Source organism: Nelumbo lutea, chromosome 5, assembly GCF_056320005.1.
Source record: "Nelumbo lutea isolate HS-2025 chromosome 5, American lotus-T2T, whole genome shotgun sequence".
In the NCBI taxonomy this organism is placed as follows: domain Eukaryota; kingdom Viridiplantae; phylum Streptophyta; class Magnoliopsida; order Proteales; family Nelumbonaceae; genus Nelumbo; species Nelumbo lutea.
Window position 1 is genome coordinate 15136863 of NC_142688.1, and position 20670 is coordinate 15157532.

At 38.5% G+C, this 20670-nt stretch overlaps 1 protein-coding gene across 1 annotated transcript; it reads right to left on the minus strand.

Moving 5' to 3' along the window:
* Positions 1-566: 566 nt before the first annotated feature.
* Positions 567-19388, minus strand: LOC148850545 (polyadenylate-binding protein 2-like). Its single transcript, XM_088943149.1, has 6 exons — positions 19149-19388; positions 18910-19012; positions 18066-18136; positions 1340-1531; positions 1069-1196; positions 567-972 (listed from the first exon to the last, which is right to left on the minus strand). Exons 1-6 carry the CDS (start codon positions 19269-19271, stop codon positions 924-926), a joined length of 666 nt encoding a protein of 221 aa, XP_088799275.1. The 5' UTR covers positions 19272-19388; the 3' UTR covers positions 567-923.
* Positions 19389-20670: the final 1282 nt, after the last annotated feature.

Here is a 20670-nt window from a genome sequence, read left to right on the forward strand (position 1 = left end):
TAAAATGCAATACCTTATATTCTGTATTGCTTTGCATGTATTTGTATTGTATTGTAAATTTATATTGCATTGTATTGTTTTGAATGTTTTTGTATTATACACATTTATATTTGTATTCTTTTCAAACCGAGCCTATAAACATAAATATATACAGCATAAATACATTCAAAATACAATGTACAGTATCAATACAAGGTTTAGAAATATCTTACACAAGGTTTTGCATTGTACAATTTTGTATTTACACTCTTTCAAAACTGAGCCTTAGGCTCAATTTGGAAGGAGTACAAATACAAATTTGTAAGTGCAAAACCTTGTATTTTATATGTATTTGCACAGTACATATTTATATTTGTACTCCTACCAAACTGAGCCTTAGGTTTAATTTGGAAAGAGTGCAAATACAAATATGTAGAATGCAAATCATTGTATTTTGTTTTATTTTATATGCATTTGCACTGTATATATTTGTATTTGAAATCCTTCAAAACTGAGGGAACCAATTTACGTTCCTAATGCTAGGCGCTAAAGACAAATGCATATTTATATTTGCACTCTTCCCAAACTGGGCCTAAAAATCAAAATGTTTAATTCTAGATATATAAATTCAGGGTGTTAAGAGGACCAAGTATCTATAGACTACAAGCCCAAAATGGAGCTACCAGCCACACGATTTAGGTAAATATCCAAACATAATCGCATTGTTTACCATCAAGCAGAGTATTAGATAAGTTTGCTTTTTTGTTCTACTCTATCTGGGAGAGGTCACGATGTCTGAAATGGATAGCGGTTATAAAGCAAAGAGACTCGTCATTCATAAGGTAGTCCTCCAATAATTAATTATTCTGGGACTTCTCTCAAGTCTCAAGTAGAGCATACTGTATATGTGTTTATCTTCCATTTGCATACTTTAACAGAGCCTTTCAGTAGTAGGGCCTGTAACGCATTGGCCTTCTGAACCTGGGAACTTTCCTGCAACAGATGCAAAAGAGAGATCCATCAACAATCCACTCCCCCCCCCCAAATAAAAAAAGATGGGATCTGCACCCAAGTATAACATTAACATACCCGTATCCATATGGAGAGTAAAAATATGGAGGTACATACGGCCTCCGGAAACGGTACCCCATGTATGGATTAAAACGTCGTGGACGAAATTGCTTCATCCCGGGAATATTGGTTCTTTTAGCTAAAACCTACAAGTGTACATTCATTGCATTTTATCAAATCGAAAAATATTGAATAGAATGGGATCCTGCCCATATGCATTTGATGAGGAAATTCAATTTCAGCCCTAAAACTAAAAGTAGAGCATGTGTGTTCACTCCCAAGACTAAACCTTCAATTGGCGGCCATGTAATTCAGATTCGTTGAGGAGGAGAGCCTCTTGAACTGCTTCTATTTCCAGGAATTCCACATAAGCAAAACCTTTTGGGTGGCCAAACTTGTCTGTCAATATAGTCACTCTGTTCACCGTTCCACATGATTGGAAATGCTGCTGCACTTCCTCCGGGGTGCATGAATAATCAACCTGCAAATATCATTTAATCTATGGTTTTGCGTAACAATTTGAAGTCAGCTTAGAACTACAACAGCAGAACAATACCGCATTCAACAGCTCTGACTCCGTACAAATGATAAATGTGAGTCTAATAATAACACCGGTCCAAATAGACGAAACAATTCCAACTAAAAACCTCACCTGTCATGGAAAACCGATCGATCCCCTGTGGAACCTCTGAATTTTCTTTTAATAAGCATGGCTATTAGAACAAATAACAAAATCTGGATACATTCACACCTAGAACCTTGGTCCGTTTTAACCAATTATATCTATGGTATATTAGAACAAACCTTATCATACAAGATGTGGAGGAAAAGAAAAGAATTATTTTAGGTTGACATCTAATGTCAAAATATTAAAACTTCCAACAGCCAAATACCATTTAGAGAAACTGCTAAAAACTCGGGTACAGGGCTGATGTGATTTTGTAACTGATGATAAATCCAGAGGGACACCATGGTGGATGGCTTTGATTGGTTGAATATGCCGGCTGTGTAGGGGAATTCCCTACTTGACCTGTTTGTCCAGACTCCAGAGGGTCTTCTAGTTGGTGGATGCCTTCGATTGGTTGAATATGTGGTTGTGTAGGGGAACTCCCTACTTGACCTGATTATCTAGAGGGTCTTCTAGTGTGGATGGCTTTGATTGGCTGAATATGCAGTTGTAGGGGAACTCCCTACTTGACCTGATTGTCCAGAGGGTCCTCTAGTTGGTGGATGGCTTGGATTGGCTGAATATGCAGTTGTCCAGAGGGAACCCCCTCCCCCCTCAATCTTCCCCAATACACAGAGAACGGTTACAACAACAAAAAGAGTTTGATTAATGGAGAAAAGAGAAACCCTACTACCATAAGACTGTAATAACAGAGAACATCGATACAGTGCAAAATCAATAAAAGGATAAATGACAAAAACAAAAACACACGACAAAAAACCAAAAATCAGGACTGTTAACTGTAAAAATCACGTCTAATATATTTAAACAAATAGTATTATTTCTATGAATAGAAATATTATTATATGACAACTCTAAGAAATAATTGCATGCCAGAAGCATATACAAAATATCTCCAGAAATTAGATTAACAAAATCACATTAGATAATTGTCTTTGCTTTTAAGATAGCACTATCCAAACCCACAATTTTGTGGCTGGCCATCAGTCAAATTAGGCAATCAACAAGCTCAGTTTTCCTTGTAAATAAATAAATAAATAAATAAAATATAACAGTATATAGACATTAATGTAAAACCAGATTATCTCTGTTTTTTTATGTTTGCGATATATCTTCATAGAAAACGCTGCAACCCGGAAAACATTTTTTTATATAGTGAAAACAGCAACCAGATTCCTCATGGGAACAATATCACCTATATTTTGTCAAATATTATTGATGACCCATCATGGTTAAGCAAACCATATGAGAATAAGAGATCAAGTTCATGAGAAGGAGATCAAAGACCCCTCACCATATATTGCAATGTAATTAGATGTTCTTGAGGAATTCACGACCATCACTAGTAGAACTCTGGCTTCTGCAGCTAAGTCAGCATATGCCCACAGCTTGGATTTGTCTTTCAATTCACGTCAAGTGACCTGGTCTTCTCACCAATCCGAATGCTTTTGCCAATAAATTATAAAATCCTTCCACTTGGGTTTTTCCTTCTTTGTTTTCTTTTTTTTTTTTCTCCTATATAGGAAATTCACCTATTTTTTGCCCCCTTTCCTGTCTCACTTTTCTTTTTCCAAAAAACTGGTTTTACACCATTTTCTTTTTTAACCATTTTGTGTCTACCTTATTTGGCCTTAGTTTTTCTTTCTTTCCTTTTTTTTTTCTTTTGTTAGGTTCATACATATGGCTAACTTTTTTTTCTTTTTCTTTTCCTTTTTTTTTTCTAGACCAAGCACATTTTATATCTGAATAACTTCATCAACTGGGTAACAAATCCAGCGCTAAATTATCAGAGAACTTGAAGAATGAAGAATGACCCTGCGATCATTGTCAGACAAAGTCAACCAATGACTCCAGAGCTAAAGAGTACCCACAACCATTCCAATATCTAAGAAAAAAGTTAAAAAGAGATAACTGTCAACCGACACAAAATTTTGTATGAAATATTGGAATCAATATTTCAACTACCAAACAACTCAAAATGAGCAACAGAAGGAAGATCAATCCCAAATTCAGTACATAGTGTGGAAGGCAGTATAAAAACACATCAATTGCCAAAATAATAATTGCTCATGCTTTCTAAACACTTGCAACAAGAGAACTTAAATGAAACAAAGAATACAATAGTTAGCCAAACCATTTTTCTTTCTTCCGCTTTGGGATTATGATGAAAAAGTTTTACTCTTGGTTATAGAGATTTAACAATAGCTTTTAATAGGAAGGGTTCCATCTTCCAGAGCAGGAAAAGTGGGTGAATGTTTCAAAAGCAACATGGGAGGACCTTCTCCATGGTTTATTATCCAGAACCTATTTGCACTAGAACTCAAGCAGAAAACCTTTTATATACCTCCTTCCCATGCAGAAAAAAAAAAAAAAAAAAAAAAAAAAAAAAAAAAAAAAACAAAGAGAGCAAAGAATTAGAAGATGATTACAAACTTAGCAATCAATACAGGCTGACAGAAACCTAACAACTGCAGATATAGTGGAAAAAAATTCTACAGAATGTATGCACATAAGCTCAGGATCTGTTCATCAAAATCAATCCCCATTAGACCACACTTTATAGATCAACAACAAACTTTTTACATTAGCTGCCAACGAAACTGGTATATAAATTCAACTAGCATCATAAGATTATATCGAAAAATAAACTTAAACAAAATCATTTATATCTATTGCATCCCACTATTTGATAGAATCAATTATATCTAATTAACTATAGCCTCCCTCCCTCCCTCGAGATCTTAGGCAGATATTATGCTTTCAGAAAAATTTCAGCTGTTTTGAGATCAATGAAGTGTTTGTCCTGATCAAATTTCTGAATGTTTAATGATCTAGCCTTCTAGAAAAGGAGTAAGCTAAGTAGAAGTTGTATCGGAACTCCGCCCTACCAGTTTAGTTTCCACTTTCTTCTATATTTGTGTTCTCTCATGATCTTTTCATAGGTCCCAAGCAAGAGATACCCCCCCCCAAAAGATTCTTTTTTTCTTGCTAGGTTGCTTTTGAAAGGTCTAACATTCAAAATACAATTGGGGAATATCATTCTTATCTTCACATGACACCTTGGGAAGTGGAATTCATGAAAATATAAGATCTTAGCCTTGCTTCAAGGACTACAGTTGACATTCGTTTTCAGGTTTGATCATATTGTGAAGTGAATCCCAAAACATTGTAAGGTGTATTTGGATGGCTATGTTCAGCTAGGATCTCCCGCCCAACAAAAACCGTTCCAAGATGGTTCCAACGCGATCTCTGTCCACACATCTCACCATGAGTCTGGGATCCACCATACATGAGATGTGCGGGCACAGATCATGTTGGAGCGTGTTGGGACAATTTTTTGTTGGGAGGATATCCAGACTTGGCTATGTTGACCCTTGATCACTCTCAGACCACATGCTTTCTAGGGATCACCTTGTGCCTCACCTTGGTGTTTCCATATGGGAGGTGTAATAATTTTATACAACTGCAGCTAAAACATATCATATCATATAAATAAGGTAAGGAGAGTAAAAGGGCATCATTAAAATTTACAGATGCATAAAATGGGCTTTGCCACTTCTTTTGTTCCTTTTTTTAATCATCTAGAATGACAGATGACTCATCTTTTTTCTTTTTAATTACTACCAGAATAAGGGTCTATCCCTTCATTTCCTTCCTATACAATTAACACACTTTTTTATTCACTCCTCTATATCTGTGTCATGTTATAAATAACAAGGTTTTTGTACTTCAGTAAGTTTTTTTCCTCCTATTTTTTCTACAATTAACACTTACACACTTTTTTTGAGAAAGGTTAATAGATTTTATTAAGAGAGAACTGAGATAAGTTAACAGAGTACAAGGCCTTGGAAGGCAGGAACAGAGTTACACAGGCAGAGAAACATCAGAAAACATATTAGCTCTATGGGCTCCAGATTTGGCTAAGCTGTCAACTACAGGGTTTAATTCCCTAGGAATCCAAAGCAGCTTCGCATTCAGGGTATTTAGAATATCTCTGGCTTCAGTCAACAGATGAGCAAGCCTCCAAGGACCTCCAGTCCTCTGCCTTAACCAGTTTATTGTATTAGCTGAATCACCCTCAATTGATAAAGAGGAAAGGCCTAACATTTTGACGTAGCGTAGACCTGTGAGGGCAGCTAAGATCCCTGCCTTGGTGGCATCAGCTCTCCCAATCGGACCACTGAAAGCCCAAAAGATGCTTCCCCCACTCCCACGGTTTACTCCTCCGACTCCTGCTTGACCTGTGGATCCTTGAACTCTACCGTCACAGCTTAGATTTAACTGGTTCTCCTCCCTAGGATGAAATGTTCAAGTGAAGCCAATTCCAGGGAAGTGTAGAGGACTTCTAGGTTTCTCTGAATGTCATTTAATGAGATGCCTTTAAATATTTAAGAATTTAGAGCCCAACTATTGCAAAGGAACGTAATTGATGTAATATTTAGTGTATGCCACAAGGGGCATTTTGGTCTTTTTCTTCCTCTTTTAAGTTGTACGTTCGCCCTAGTATATATGACAAAAATACGGGTGCCACCAGTATGAGTTTGAGTCTTCTCTCAATCTCTCTCTCTTCTCCCTTCTCTTCTCCTCCTCTCCTCTCCGCCCTCTGCTCTAGTGATTGGAACATGGTATCACAGCGGGACAGTGCTCTGTAAATCATCTCCCGCAAGTCGAAACTCTTTCCTGCCCCATTTGAAGACTGTTCGTTCTTGCCCTGCCCCTGTTTTCTTGGACTGCAACTGATTCATACGACACCCAGAGGCCAGTGGATGACTGACTGAATCTCCCTAAGAGGTCGGTTTTTTTTTTCTTCCTGTGTTTTTTGTTGTTCCTGGGCTGGAAACTACAGACCCTGGACTGAATACGAAAAGAAGCTTTCACCACCTTTTTTTTTAGTTCTTGATGTTGAAACCAAGAACTGATTAAGTTATTGTGCTTGACCGAATGATATAAAGGAAGTTCATCCCTCTTCGTGGGTGTGAAGACCCAATAATCTTCATGTTTGAAGAATCTGGTAGGTCATAAGTGACCTGGTTCGATTGATAGAAGGCAGCAGCCTCGTTAAATGATTTCTATAGTTCATATTGCATTAAGAAGACACCTCTCAGGTCTGTGAAAATCTGAGACAGCAAGAACTGTGCTCTGTTTTTAGCAGTTTTTTGTATTTGCCTAGTTGGGTAAGGACTGTAATCAGTTCGTGTCTGCTGCCTTCACTTGGTTCAAATGAATTCTGAAGAGTCTGCAACTTCAGAAGCTACCTCACATCAAGGAGGGATATGCCTGGTGGTTATGAGACCCTGCACTTTCCTATGAAAATTACTCCCTTGGACGGCAGAAACTACTTAGCTTGGTCTAAGGAGATGCGACTGTACATCACTGCCAGGGGTAAGGCTGGATATATAACTGGGAAGACAAAGGAATCTAAAGCTGGTACTGCTGAGTATGATAAGTGGGACCAGGAAAATTGCATGATAATGTCTTGGCTCTTGACCTCAATGCTGCCGTCTGTCAAGCAAAATTTCATGTGGGCTGACACAGCAAAAGAAATTTGGGATAAAGCCAAGGCAACATACTCAAAACAGAGACAGTATGCACGGATTTATCAGCTGCAGGCTGAATCATCAACATGCAAGCAAGGTGAGAGGAGATTATCAGCCTACTACTCTGCTCTCACATCTGTCTGGAAGGAATTAGACTACTACCAAACCATTGAATGGGAGAGTGAGAAAGATGCCAAGGCCTACAAACAGCTGGTCTCCCAACAACGGGTGTTTGCTTTCCTTCTTGGCCTTAACCCCATGTATGACTACCCGGGTACAGATTTTGGGCAGCAAGGATCTCCTGTCCGTCCAAGAGGTGTATGCTTTAGTTCAATCTGAGGAGAGTAGATCTGCTATGAATCCTCCTGAGGGGGAGACCATAGCTTTAGCCATAAGAAATAACACAAATTCAGCTAGGAAGGGGGGAAATCAGAAAAAGGTGGATGATAAGGATAAATTATGGTGCACTCATTGCCAAAAGTCTAGACACACCCGTGAGACATGTTGGGAACTGCATGGAAAACCGAAATGGACACATGAACTCAACAAGAAATCAGCAACAAAACAAGAAGCCAACTCAGAGGAAGTTCACCTCTGCCAATCTTGCCTCATATGAGTCTCCAGATTGTCCCTCTAGTTCTGATCCCAAGGAAGATATTATCAGCTCCTTTTGTGACCATTTGGAGAAGTATGGTAGGGCCATCAAACAAATAGATCCTAGACCTACACCTTCCACCTCATTTGCTTCTTCCTTAGGTAACTTAACCTTTGCTTTTCATGTGACTACTGATCCCCCGAAGTCTCCGTGGATTGTTAACTCTGGTGCCTCCAACCATATGACTAGTAAGTCAACTTTGTTTCAATCATATATCCTTCTATCTGGGAAAGATAAAGTGAGGCTTGCTGATGGATCCTTCTCCTCCATTGTTGGTCGAGGATCTATGTCTTTACCTTTTGGTCTCTCATTACAAAATGTTTTGCATGTCCCAAAAATGCCTATTAATTTGTTATCCATCAGTAGTATTACACATGCTTTGAACTGCTCAATAACTTTCCTTCCCGACTCTTGTGTTTTTCAGGATTTGGCTTCCGGGAGGACGATTGGTAGAGGGAGAATGGTCGATGGCCTCTATGTGCTAGAGAATAAAGTTGGTCTTGCCGTTTCAGAGTCTTTGAGTCAGTCTAGTAACAGTCAAGTTTTTTTGTGGCACCATCATTTGGGTCATATATCTTTAAGTACTTATTTCTAGATTTATTTAAGTCTGTTTCTGTCAATAAGTTTCAGTGTCAAGTGTGTCAACTAAGCAAACAATGTAGAACCTCATTTCCTTTACGTAATAAAATATCAAATTTTCCTTTCCATATTGTGTACTCTGATGTGTGGGGACTTGTGAATATTCCAACTGAGAATGGCTACAAGTACATCATTTCTTTTATTGATGATTTTTCACGATTCACTTGGGTGTACCCTATGCACTCACGAGAAGAAGTTCCTAAGCTTGTGAAAGATTTTCAACGAATGGTCTACACCCAATTTCAAACAGAGATTCAGATCTTTCAATCAGACAATGCCAAGGAGTACTTTCATGGAGACCTCTCCAACTTCTTTACATCCTGTGGATCTATTCACAGGAGCTCATGTGCAAGGACTCCCCAACAAAATGGGGTTGCAGAGAGAAAAAACCGTCACATCTTAGAAGTTGCTCGAGGACTCTTGTTGCAAATGCAAGTTCTAAAAAGATTTTGGTTGGATACTGTTATGACTACCACATATATTACCAACAGGATGCCCTCTCGGTTGTTGGAATATAGGTCCCCTCACCAACTCCTCTTCCCCAAGGCTCCAATGTTTCCCATACCCATGCGTATCTTTGGGTGCCAGTGCTTCATCCATGATCTCTCTCCTACCTGGGGTAAACTTGATTCTAAGGTTGTTATGTGTGTTTTTATTGGATATCCCCTTTCTCAAAAGGGTTATCGTTGTTTTGATCCAGTCTCAAGGAAATATTTTGTCTCTATGGATGTCTCATTCTTTGAAAATGTTCCCTTCTTTTCTGTTTCCCCTCAGGGGGAGAATCTTGGTGAAGAGAAACAAAAACGGACTCCAGTCTTGTTGCCTTCCCCACCTGACCCTCCTCCATTTCGTGTCTTTCGGAGACAACGTTATAGAAGTCAAGGTCAATAGAGTTCAATAGCCAAGGGACAGCCTGAGACTACGCACTCAATGCCATCGGACTGCCAGGAGCCGAATCAATGCCCTCACTCAGGTACTATTATTCTTGTTGAAACTCCTGAACCCATTGACATTGACACTTCAAATTGTGATCTAGACCTTCCTATTGCAAAAAGGAAGAGGGTTAGATCATGCACCACAGACCATCCCATGGCTCAATTCTTATCCTATGAAAATGTCTCACCTTCATTTCGTGCTTTTCTATCTAAAATTGATAATGTGCCAATTCTTAAAAGTGTCACAGATGCTCTCCTTTCTCCTAAGTGTTCTTTGTGAAACACAAGGCACATGGGAGATTGTGGATCTTCCCGAGGGAAAGGAACCTGTAGGGTGCAAATGAGTGTTCTCTGTGAAACACAAGGCAGACGACACAGTTGAGAGATACAAGGCTAGATTGGTTGCAAAGGGTTTTACACAAGTGTATGGTGTTGACTATGCTGAGACTTTTGTGCTTGTGGCAAAAATGAATTCTATCCGGGTTCTTATCTCTTTGGCGGTAAACCTTGATTGGGAGCTTCATCAACTAGACATTAAAAATGCCTTCTTGAATGGGGATTTGGAAGAGGAAGTATACATGACTCAACCTCCTGGTTTTTGTGCTAAGGGTAAAGAGCAGAAAGTGTGCAAATTAAAGAAGTCCTTATACGACCTAAAATAATCACCAAGGGCTTGGTTTAGCAAATTTCACTAGGCAATTCAACAAATGGGGTTCAAGCAATACCAATCTGATCACATGCCCTTTGTGAAGAAGGAACAAGGGAAAACAACAACTCTGATTGTTTATGTGGATGATATTGTCATTATCGATGACTGGGCCTCGGAGATACAGTTTGAGGTAAAGAATCTAGGTCCATTGCGTTACTTCCTTGGAATTGAAGTGGCCTGCTCTCAACAGGGCATCTTCATTTCTCAAAGGAAGTACACTCTAGATCTCCTAAAAGGTACAGGAAAACTTGGGACCAAACCTGCCGACACTCCTATAGATGTGAATCATAAACTTGGGGACTGTGGTGGTGAACTTTTGGAGGATCCAAAGCAGTACCAAAGACTTATGGGGAGACTTCTCTATTTATCCATGACTAGGCCTGACATAGCAAATGTTGTGGGGGTTCTTAGCCAGTTTATGCATGCTCCTAAGGTAGCACATATGGAAGCGACCTACACGGTACTGAGATATCTGAAGAAATTCCCATGGACAGGCCTATTGTTCAAGAAACATGGGCATATGAGAGTTGAGATTTACACTGATGCTGACTAGGCCAGCTCGGTAGATGATGGGAAATCCACCAGTGGTTACTGTACTTTTGTAGGGGGAAATCTTGATACTTTGAGGGGTAAGAAACAGAGTGTGGTTGCTCGATCCAGTGAGAGGCAAAATATAGGGCCATGTCACATGGAATTGCAGAGCTACTATGGATCAAGAACCATTTAAGTGAATTGGGTTTCCAAGCTAAAGACCCTATGCCACTCTATTGTGACAACAAAGCAGCTATCAACATTGCTGCAAATCCAGTTCTCCATGATAGAACCAAGCATATTGAGGTTGATAAGCATTTTATCAGAGAGAAGCTTGAGAAAGGAGAAGTTTGCACCCCTTATATCAGCTCAGAAGAACAACTTGCAAATGTCTTTACTAAGGGATTGAATTCCTTGCGCCATTATGGTCTGCGACAAATTAGGGATGATTGACATCTATGCCACAACTTGAGGGGGAGTAATGTAATATTTAGTGTATTCCACAAGGGGCATTTTGGTCTTTTTCTTCCTCTTTTAAGTTGTATGTTTGCCCTAGTATATATGATAAAAATACTGGTAGTTTGACTCTTCTCTCAATCTCTTCCTCTCTTTTCCCTTGTCTTCTTCTCCTCCTCTCCTCTCCGCCCTCTGCTCTAGTGATTGGAACAGTAATGTTCCTGGCTTTATTTTCAAAGGTTCTGTTATTTCTTTCTTCCCAGACCCCCCACATCACTGTGTGGGTCACCATACTCCAATAAATCTTGCCCCTACTTCCAAGACCTTTGTAGTGCCATTGTCGTAGAAGAGCTATGACTTATTCTGGGAATACCAAGTTGAATCCCACTAGACTAAAAAAGGAACACCAGATTTTCCTTGTTACTGGGCAGTGCAGAAAAAGGTGCTCCACTGTCTCGCTATTGTTGAGACAGAGGGAGAAAACATGAGGAGAGATACATCTACCTCTGAGTTTCCTTAGGCAGGCCTCCCAATTAACACTTACGCATTGTCTCCTCTACATCTGTATTTTCAAAATAACAACACCTTTTTTTTATAAGTGAAAAAATGATTTTATTAATAAGAAAGGGAGTGTACATTCACCCAAAGAGCAAGCATGAGATGTTACCTCCCCTTAGAGGTGAGAGCATAAAATAAACTTAATAGAATACAATCATAGAGTGGCAAAAAATAACTCAACCCTTGAGACCCCTTGTTTTGCCAAAGAATCTACCATGGCATTTGCTGATCTACTGACCCATTGATAGGTGACTGACATATTCCTTGTGAGCCAATTAACTTTCTTAAGAAGACCCATGTAGCCCCATAGAACTGTTTCTAGACTCAACAACCAACCTACTACCACCTTAGAATCTCCCTCAACTATCAGATTTTCCACTCCTAGTTGGTTTGTAACATGTATTCCTTGCACTGCAGCCAGTATCTCAGCCCTTGTTGAATCTCCAACTTCCATTGGTCCCAAGAATAGGGATAGGATGTTTCTATCCTTATCTCTTAAGATCCCTCCTACGCCCGAAGGCCCTGGATTACCTAGACTGCTGCCATCAAAGTTCAGCTTTACCACACCCTCTATAAGAGCTTTTCACTCTATCTGTAGCCTATTGGGGGGCTGTGGAGGCAAAATAACAACAGCTTTGCCCCTTATGCATAGTTTTCAAGGCATCTAGGTGATGGGCAACACTGGGGTGCCTGGTTGCCTAGCCGCCTAGGCAATAAAAAATCCATAATATAAAAATCTAAATTTTGGCTAGTTCCCTAGTTTTATATACCATTCAGCATGTACATTGATTGAAAAAATAGCAATTCTCTTTATTAAGAACATTAAATTTCCTCTAAAAATGTGGAAAATCATCACATAAAAGAAAAAAAAAATCTTTTACATAGATTGATTTCATTATTTTCAAAAACAATTATGCTATAATAGGGATTAAATAGAAAATTATCATATCAATTAGCGGCTAAAGAAGGTTAACTTTATATGATAAGTATTAAGATGGAAAGCAAAATAGAAAAAACAAGGATGGAGTTTCTGTTTTATTTAATTAGAGAGAGAGAGAGAGAATAAAAACAAAAAAAACAAAACCTCTTATTCTATTCTTTCTTTCTTTCTTTTTCTCTCCTCAACACCCTTTGATCTTTTAAATTTAAATTGTAAAACATTAAAACAAAGTATATAGCATATAATAAAATGTATTAACACACATATTAATAAGACACAGCAGTATAAATGATATTATAAAAGGCGCCTGCCTTGTCATTTTTGTCACCTAGAAGGGAGCCTAGTTACCAAAAGTCAAGGCATTGGGGTGAGGCTGCGAGGTGCCCAGCCAAGGGTGCCTAGTTGCCTAGGTGACGCGTTGACAACTATGCCCTTATGTTTGCTTTCTCCTATTCTTGCTTAACGCACATTTTCTTTGCATCTCCCTCTTGCATTAACTAAATAGACATTCATCCCCTAGATTCTCATAGGCTATGAATGTTGTTTTAGTTCCACTTTAATTGATTGATTCTTTCTTGTTTGTTTGCTTTTATTGTTTTCTAGTCGTTATACTGATGAGAAAACAAGATAATTCATAAATGAATAGGGAAACAAATTAAAATCAACCTTTTTTCAGCATTTACTTATCCAAAATAAAAACAACTATATTTTTATTTAGAAATATCACCTAGGTGGGCACCTAGGCCTAGTTCTCTAGGCAACAAGGTGTTCCCCTGTCACCCAATCTTGATTTAGTACCTTAACAAATATGTTTCTAAACCTGCAAACTGTGTTCCTGAATGTCTAGGCTGGGAAGGGGTTGGAACTTGGAATGATCCATCTGTTCTGGGTTTTGGGTTCTAATTCTAATCCCCCTGGGTAATTTTTCCATTTATGAGGATTTTTTTGTTGTTTCAGCTTTTGCTTTTTGTTCTCTTTTCTTCTAGACTTGAAGACTCACTTTGTTTAGGGATATCATGTCAACTATGGCATTGAATATTCAACACAGCAGTAAAAGGTATTTGGTTACTGAAATTGTTCACATCACAATCCTTATTCTGACTAAATGGATGAGCTACATGAATTTTGTTTCACTGTTACACTCCACTGTTTCGCTGTTACTGTACGAGCTCCCAAATCACCCTCAACCAACCAGAAGTCTTCAGCTTCCTCAAATTGAAGCAGGGATGATTCTAAATTTTGATAGGAGTGCTGCAGGCAATCCGGGCAAAGCTGGGATAGGTGAAATTTTGAGGGATGAACAGGGACTGATTTGTTGGGTGTTTAGTGGTCCATTAGGTGTTACAGACTCAACAAAGGCTGAAGTGATGGCAGCCCTCACTGGTATCAGAATCATAAAAAACCTAGGCATTCAGAAATTATCCATAGTAGGAGATTTCAGCCAATACCATCAAATGGCTGAAAGAGGAGGGGGGCCCATGGAGGTTGAGTCATTACCTGTCAGAGGCAAGAGACACCCTGGAACATTTGAATGTTATTCTGAAGTGGATCTCGAGGGAGATGAATCAAATTGCTGTTTTCTCTTTTAGTACACCTTTATCTCTATCAATGAAATCTGGTTAACTTTTTCTCAAAAAAAACTCCTTTTTTTTAATCAGTAAAAAGAAATTTCATTAATGTAAAGAAATTACAGGGGCTATAGTTTATGTGTAGCCTCGGATACCCCACTACAGTGCATCCACTAATAAATTTACTTTTCACTCTTACAGTTGAGCCCAGAAACATTGATCCCTGTTCACCCCTTGTTTGGCTAGCTGGTCTGCAAGTCCATTTGCTGCTCTATGGGTCCACTGAATTGAAAGTTGCATGTCCTTGGATAGACTTTTAATCTTCTTGATGTCATTTCTGAATATCCAGGGTGTGCTGTCACGTTGTTTTAGCCAACTGATGATAACTTTGGAATCCCCTTCCACAACCAACCTTTCCACCCCCATCTCCTTAGCTTTTTGTATCCCATATACCATTGCCTTCAGTTCAGCTGTAATGGAATTTCCAATTCCAATGGGACCCGAATACAGCCCCAACACATTTCCTCTTTCATTTCTTATAACCCCTCTGATTCCAGATCTTCCTCGGTTTCCAAACCTGCTGCCATCAAAGTTCAATTTGACAATGCCTGGTTCAGGGGGCACCCACTCCTTCAGGATCTTCTTTTTGGACGAGGAAGAGAAAGCAACTAACCTCCAATTCCTTATCATATCATCCACTATAAAATTTGAAAATAAATTCAGTGTTTTCACCCATGAGATCACCTTCATCATAATACTTTCTATCATTTCTGCCTTGCATCTTTCCTTATCTTCAAATAATCTCCGATTTCTTTCCTCCCATAGTACCCATAGTACTTCTGCCCTTGTGCATCTCCAGATCGTTCTCCCTCTTCACTTTGGCCATCTAAAAGTAGATGGCGCATGTTTTTCAGTTAAATCTTGTGTGCTTGCTTGAGACAGACGGTCAGATCAGAGGCTGTCCCTTATAAATCAACTTGGAGAATTCATACCCCATAAAAAATCTCCTTTCTTATTTGGTCCCTTGCTCTGGGCAAGAGTGAAACTAGAAATGGCTTACTCGGAAGAGGAATTCAAATTCAAGATCCTATTTGTGCATCTGTGGGCACTCCTCGGAGACAACTGATCATTTGTTCATCCACTGCCCTTTCTCTCAGAGAATCTCGTTACGTTTCATCCAAGTAGTTAATAGTTATTGGGTGCATCCAGGTTCCATTGCAGTCCTTTCCACTTGGAGAGTTAGGGGCCTTAGCAGCAGAGCAAAATTGTGCGAGACAAGATTCCTGCAGCTGGGATTTGGGTGGCTTGGACAGAGAGAAACAATAGGATCTTCAAAGGCAGAATCTCTAAGGACGATGAAATCCTCTACAAGGTGCTCGGCAAGATTGCCTCCTGGACTGCAGCTGTTAAGGTTTGCCACCCTGAATATTTTTATGCTGCTTAGATAGAAATGCTTGTGCCCCCTCTAATTTTCTTTTTTCCTCTGTGCTCCTTATTTGAAGGTGTGTCACCCCATAGCTCTGTTTTGTACAGGAATGGGACCTGTTGTACTATTATCATTGTGAACGTTGGGAAAACCCAGCTGTTCACTTCATGGCTGATCAGATGGAGTCACCACCCACCACAAAGCAAAATAGGGAGTGATGGGTCTCCCGGGTTTAAATTTCACAAAGCATTTGGAATTAACAGCGACATCCACATCATTCAGCCAGGACAAGGCCAATCTGGGTAAGTTGAGAGAGAGAGAGAGAGAGGGAAGGAGTTAGGCACCCCTCTCTCTTGTCAGTGTGAATATTGGATTTCCCTCTTTAATTCAAACTAAGGATCTGGGATCTCCAATAGCTCGAAAGGACATGGAAGCTTCTCTCCTTCCCTCCTGACCTTGGATGTAGGGGTTTGAGCAAAAGGGTGAATTCTCACCCCTTTTCTATCATAACCCCCACCTCGGTGATTCTCGTACTTGAACTTAGGAGCAAGATAAAAGACTGAACAAAGCAAGAAAACTTGAAACAAGCTAATAGATTACATGCCTAGAAAAAAAAAGATGTGAGGTAAGGGATTTTACCTCTTGTAGCCTTCAAACTAACGATGTTGTTGCGAGAATCTGTAGAACTAGCAAACTTGAATGCAAAGGTTTTAATAACTTGATGAAGCTAGGCTCTTTGGTGCTGAGGAAACTTTAGCTTGGCAGTGACAAAGGAGGCAGATCGAGGGTTCTAACAGCAACAATCGAACCCGAATGGCAAATAGGATATCAACGGAAGGGAGGGTAGAGACAATTAATGTATTCGGTAGCTAGTATAGAAGGAAAAGAAATCTTCTCCCCCTTTGCCTCTCTAATCTCTCTCTCAACTCCTTTGCAACCTCTTGCTCAAGCTCTCTCTCGTCTCTTCTCTACTCTCATTTCTCCCTCAAAGCCCTCTCTCAGTCTCTTTTTTTCCATTCGAGAGTCTCCTCTCTCTTTTCTTCTGCAACCTCTCGTTCCCTTTCTCAATTCCTCTCTACTCTTGCCTGAGCTCTCTCTCTCGTCTCTTACCTTTCAAAAGATACCTCACCGACTCACTTCAGGTCTTCCCCACTCATTTGAAACCCTTAGGAGTTAGGACCCTCTCTTCTTAAGCCCATTTTCCTTCAACCTTTTTTCTTAGGAGTGGAGACTCTATTTATAATGCGGGGAGGGGAGGTTCTACCAACTCTCAAGATGGAAGAAGGGTTTTTAGCAAGATAGGATTTAAAGGGATAGGAGGGTTCAATAACTTGGGGTCCAAATGGTAATTTCATAATTTTGGAATGGAGGCAACTTGGAAAGTTGGGATTAAAAGGGGAATTTGGTAAATTGGGTATTAAAAGGCAATTGGAGTAATTTGGGGTTTGACCAGGGAGGTTTAGAGGGATATTTGGAGAACGAACGGTTTTTTGGTCATTTTAACCAATGAGGGGATTTTGGTAATTCTGAATGAAGGGTACTTTGGGAATTTGGAATGTAGATCATTTTAGGAATTTAGTTTGAGGTATTTTGGTAATTTGTTTAAGGGTATTTTGGTTGTTTGGTAAGAGGGGGTATTTTCGGGATTTAAGGGTATTCTAGTGGTATTGTCGAGGAGTATTTTGTGAATTTGGGGATTTGGGGGCTGAGAATTGGGTTCTTTGGGTGTTGGAAGGATCAAAATGGTATAATCGGGTGTTCGAAGGTGAGTGGGGGTTCAGGTGAAGGATTGAGCAAAATTCGGGTGTCGACAATCATGTTTACCTTACCATCTTCAAAAAAAAGCTAAAAAGACAAATTCCATTATCCATACCATGTTAACCTAAATCCAATTATCAAACAACACTAGAACAATAAAAGACATGACTACCATACAATGCTTACAAACTACAGAGCTGATAAAAAAGTGCTTACAAACTATAGAGAGAGAGAGAGTCTTTCTAACTAATTAACTGCTAATAGGAGAAGAAAATGAATATTGGCATTTTTTATCAAGTGGAACAACCATGTCTGGTGCACAAAGTACAAATACGACAGGCCTTTTCTAGTTTCGATGTTTAACAAAAGCAAAGGCATGAGAGATTCTATGTAGTCTGTTTATGTTAATTTATGTTCAATTAACTTTCTGAAACAGAAGTGGAAAGGAATAAATCAGCATGCCAAAAAGGAACCACAATAGCACCTCGTTCTTCAAATTTACCTCATAGGAATACTAACAGACAATTTGCAAAATTGTACGCGTACTACAGTTGAAAAAGCATTGAAACTCTATAATGGAAAAATGCAAACAGAACAAGGGATCATGAAACTTACATTGCCAACAAAAACTGATCGAGAATCTGCCTCCTCCCTACTTGCCTGAGTTGCAGCTGCACTAGCAGGATCTGTATATAACGTAGAGGAATATGAATGAGCAAAAAACAATGAAAACAAAAAACGAGGGCACTGAATGTAATCGAACTCAGACAAAACGGGTTTAGCACACTTGAGATCTCTAAGTAAAGTGAGTGCTATTATAGAACCATTATAAATAGTCTAACCAACTTCACAAACTAAAAATTCCTTAGAAATTTTATTTTTCTATTCAAACCATCGAATACCCATTTTATTTTTCATAATTGAAAAACAAAGATTCCTTAGAAATTTCCAGAAGAAGTTTCCTAAATTACTTAATCTACCAATATAATGTATATAAATTTCACAAGAATTTACATTCAAATAGTTGCTTTACCATTCTATGACAATGCAACAACTTAATTTTTTTGTAACTAAATTTGGAAGTTTCTAGATGAACCACTGAAAGGCTTCATGGTATTGAATAGACAGTATACAACAGTAATCTCATTTCGATTACCTAACGTTTCGAGATATATGCTGCCAGAAGAAGCTATTTAGGAACAGTTTTGAAAAAATATAACAAAACCGGAATAATGATAAATACAAAAAAAAAAAACAAATCAACCCAATGATTCGTTGCACTGTTTTAACGAGCACAATTCCCTGAACAGGAAAGTGATAAGAAAATTGGATTAATTTTTTTTTTTAAAGGAACAAAGTTAACAATCCGAGTCCCAAAATTACCTGGAAAAACAAGATAAAAATCATAGTATAAAATTGAGGAATCAAACAAAAAATACAAAGAAGAACGAAAACGGACCTTGTACGGCACCCATTTCCTTCTCAACTTTGGCCTGCATTTCCCGAAGGGCAGCAGCTTCTTCTTCCATCTCTTTCAACCGCTTCTTCATCTCGTCCAACTCCTGCATCACCGGAGGAAAACCCAACAGTTAGAGCTATTTTCCAGCCATAAATCCTCCCATCACTAGGGTTCCGAAGAAGATCTCACACACACACACAAAAAACATATATTTAAAAAAAAGAAGGAAAAATAAAAACCTTGACAGCATCTTCGTCCGCCCTAGTCATCTCGACATCGGCAGTGTTCCCATCCATGTCCCCTTCCATCTCTCCCTCGTCTGGGATATCTCCCCCATAAACCTCATGCTCCTCTTCCTCCATCTCTCTCTCTCTCTCTCTCTCTCTCTCTGAACTTATGACAATAAAAGGCTGTCTCGACGAACTTATAATCTCCCGCGACTTCCAATACTACGTGCTCGAACTGTGCAGCGTACGCCCGTACAACGTATGATTCCTACCGTAGTCCGTATAAATACCTGACACTATACACGTTCCTCATACCCAATTACCCATGATCCGAATATCCGATCATGATATCTGATCCGAAATCCAGCGATATTTTGTCGGATTCGGGTATATTCCTGTCGGTTTTCCGGATCGGATTGGGATCAGCCCCCTATCCGATCCAAAATAATCCTATTCCATCTTATATATATATATATATATATATATATATATATATGTTATTTATTTATTTATAAATATATTTAAAATGTATTTTTTTCATTTTTATTATTTATGTTTTTTATAAAGACACATGTATTATGTGATGAAAATAGTTAAAGAAAATATTTGTATTTTTTGTTTTTTATATAAATTGTTATAATTTTTAGTTTTTCATGAATTAAATTGAATCAATCATACTTAGACACCCCAACATCGGATCAGATGTTGTATAGTCAGATCAAATTCAATTGAATCCTATTGGATGTTATGAGATCTGATCACATCTTTGGATCCGATGTTATACTATCGGAATGGATTCGAATATACCTCTGGGCCGATTCATTTTGCATCCCTAGATATAGGTATATCGAGAAACACGTGTCGATCCATATTCCATTCAATTATAAATAGATCACTTTTTAATCATCCTCAAGTCTGAGTTTTAATGTAATATAAATATTTATTGATGTAAAAATACATTGGTGGAGTTCAAATACCTGATTGATTTAAAGTTATAAACTGTTATAAAGTGAAAAGTGTGATTATCGATGTAAATATTTATATCAATTTTATCGATGTTGTATTTACATTGTTATTGATATCAAACTTTATAATCAATGAAATTTTATATCAATTATCAACATAAAATTACACTATCCAAACACCAATAAATGCAGACTAGAGTATTTAATTACACCAATCCATATTTACACGGCAAATGAATGCAACCTAAATCAAATTCAAAATCAGAAACAGGGTGGTGGAGGGAAGCCATGCCCCATGCTCTAAATGTGTAGAACACAGTACAACGAAGTTTGCTTGCTCAGTATAAAGCGTCTATATTTGGTCTTCTGCACCAACTTTCTCATGATCTCACTGTAATATATTCTTCTCAATTTAATGGATACCTTGTTCTTCAAAAAAAAAAGGCTTCTATTTTGGTCCCATCCATTATAATAATTTTTGTCCCGCCCTTAGTTCAGCTTTCAGCTTTAAGTAAAAGCCTCACCCTTCATCATATTAATGTGTTGATATATTCATAGGATAAGGTAAA

Bases quoted from the DNA above. Each gene is read 5' to 3' on its own strand.
- LOC148850545 (XM_088943149.1), bottom strand. From the start codon at position 19,271: ATGGAGGAAGAGGAGCATGAGGTTTATGGGGGAGATATCCCAGACGAG. The intron at 19,013-19,148 runs GTTTTTATTTTT...CCGGTGATGCAG, and splicing joins CGGACGAAGATGCTGTCAAG to GAGTTGGACGAGATGAAGAA. The intron at 18,137-18,909 runs GTCCGTTTTCGT...CGTTATATACAG, and splicing joins GGAAATGGGTGCCGTACAAG to ATCCTGCTAGTGCAGCTGCA.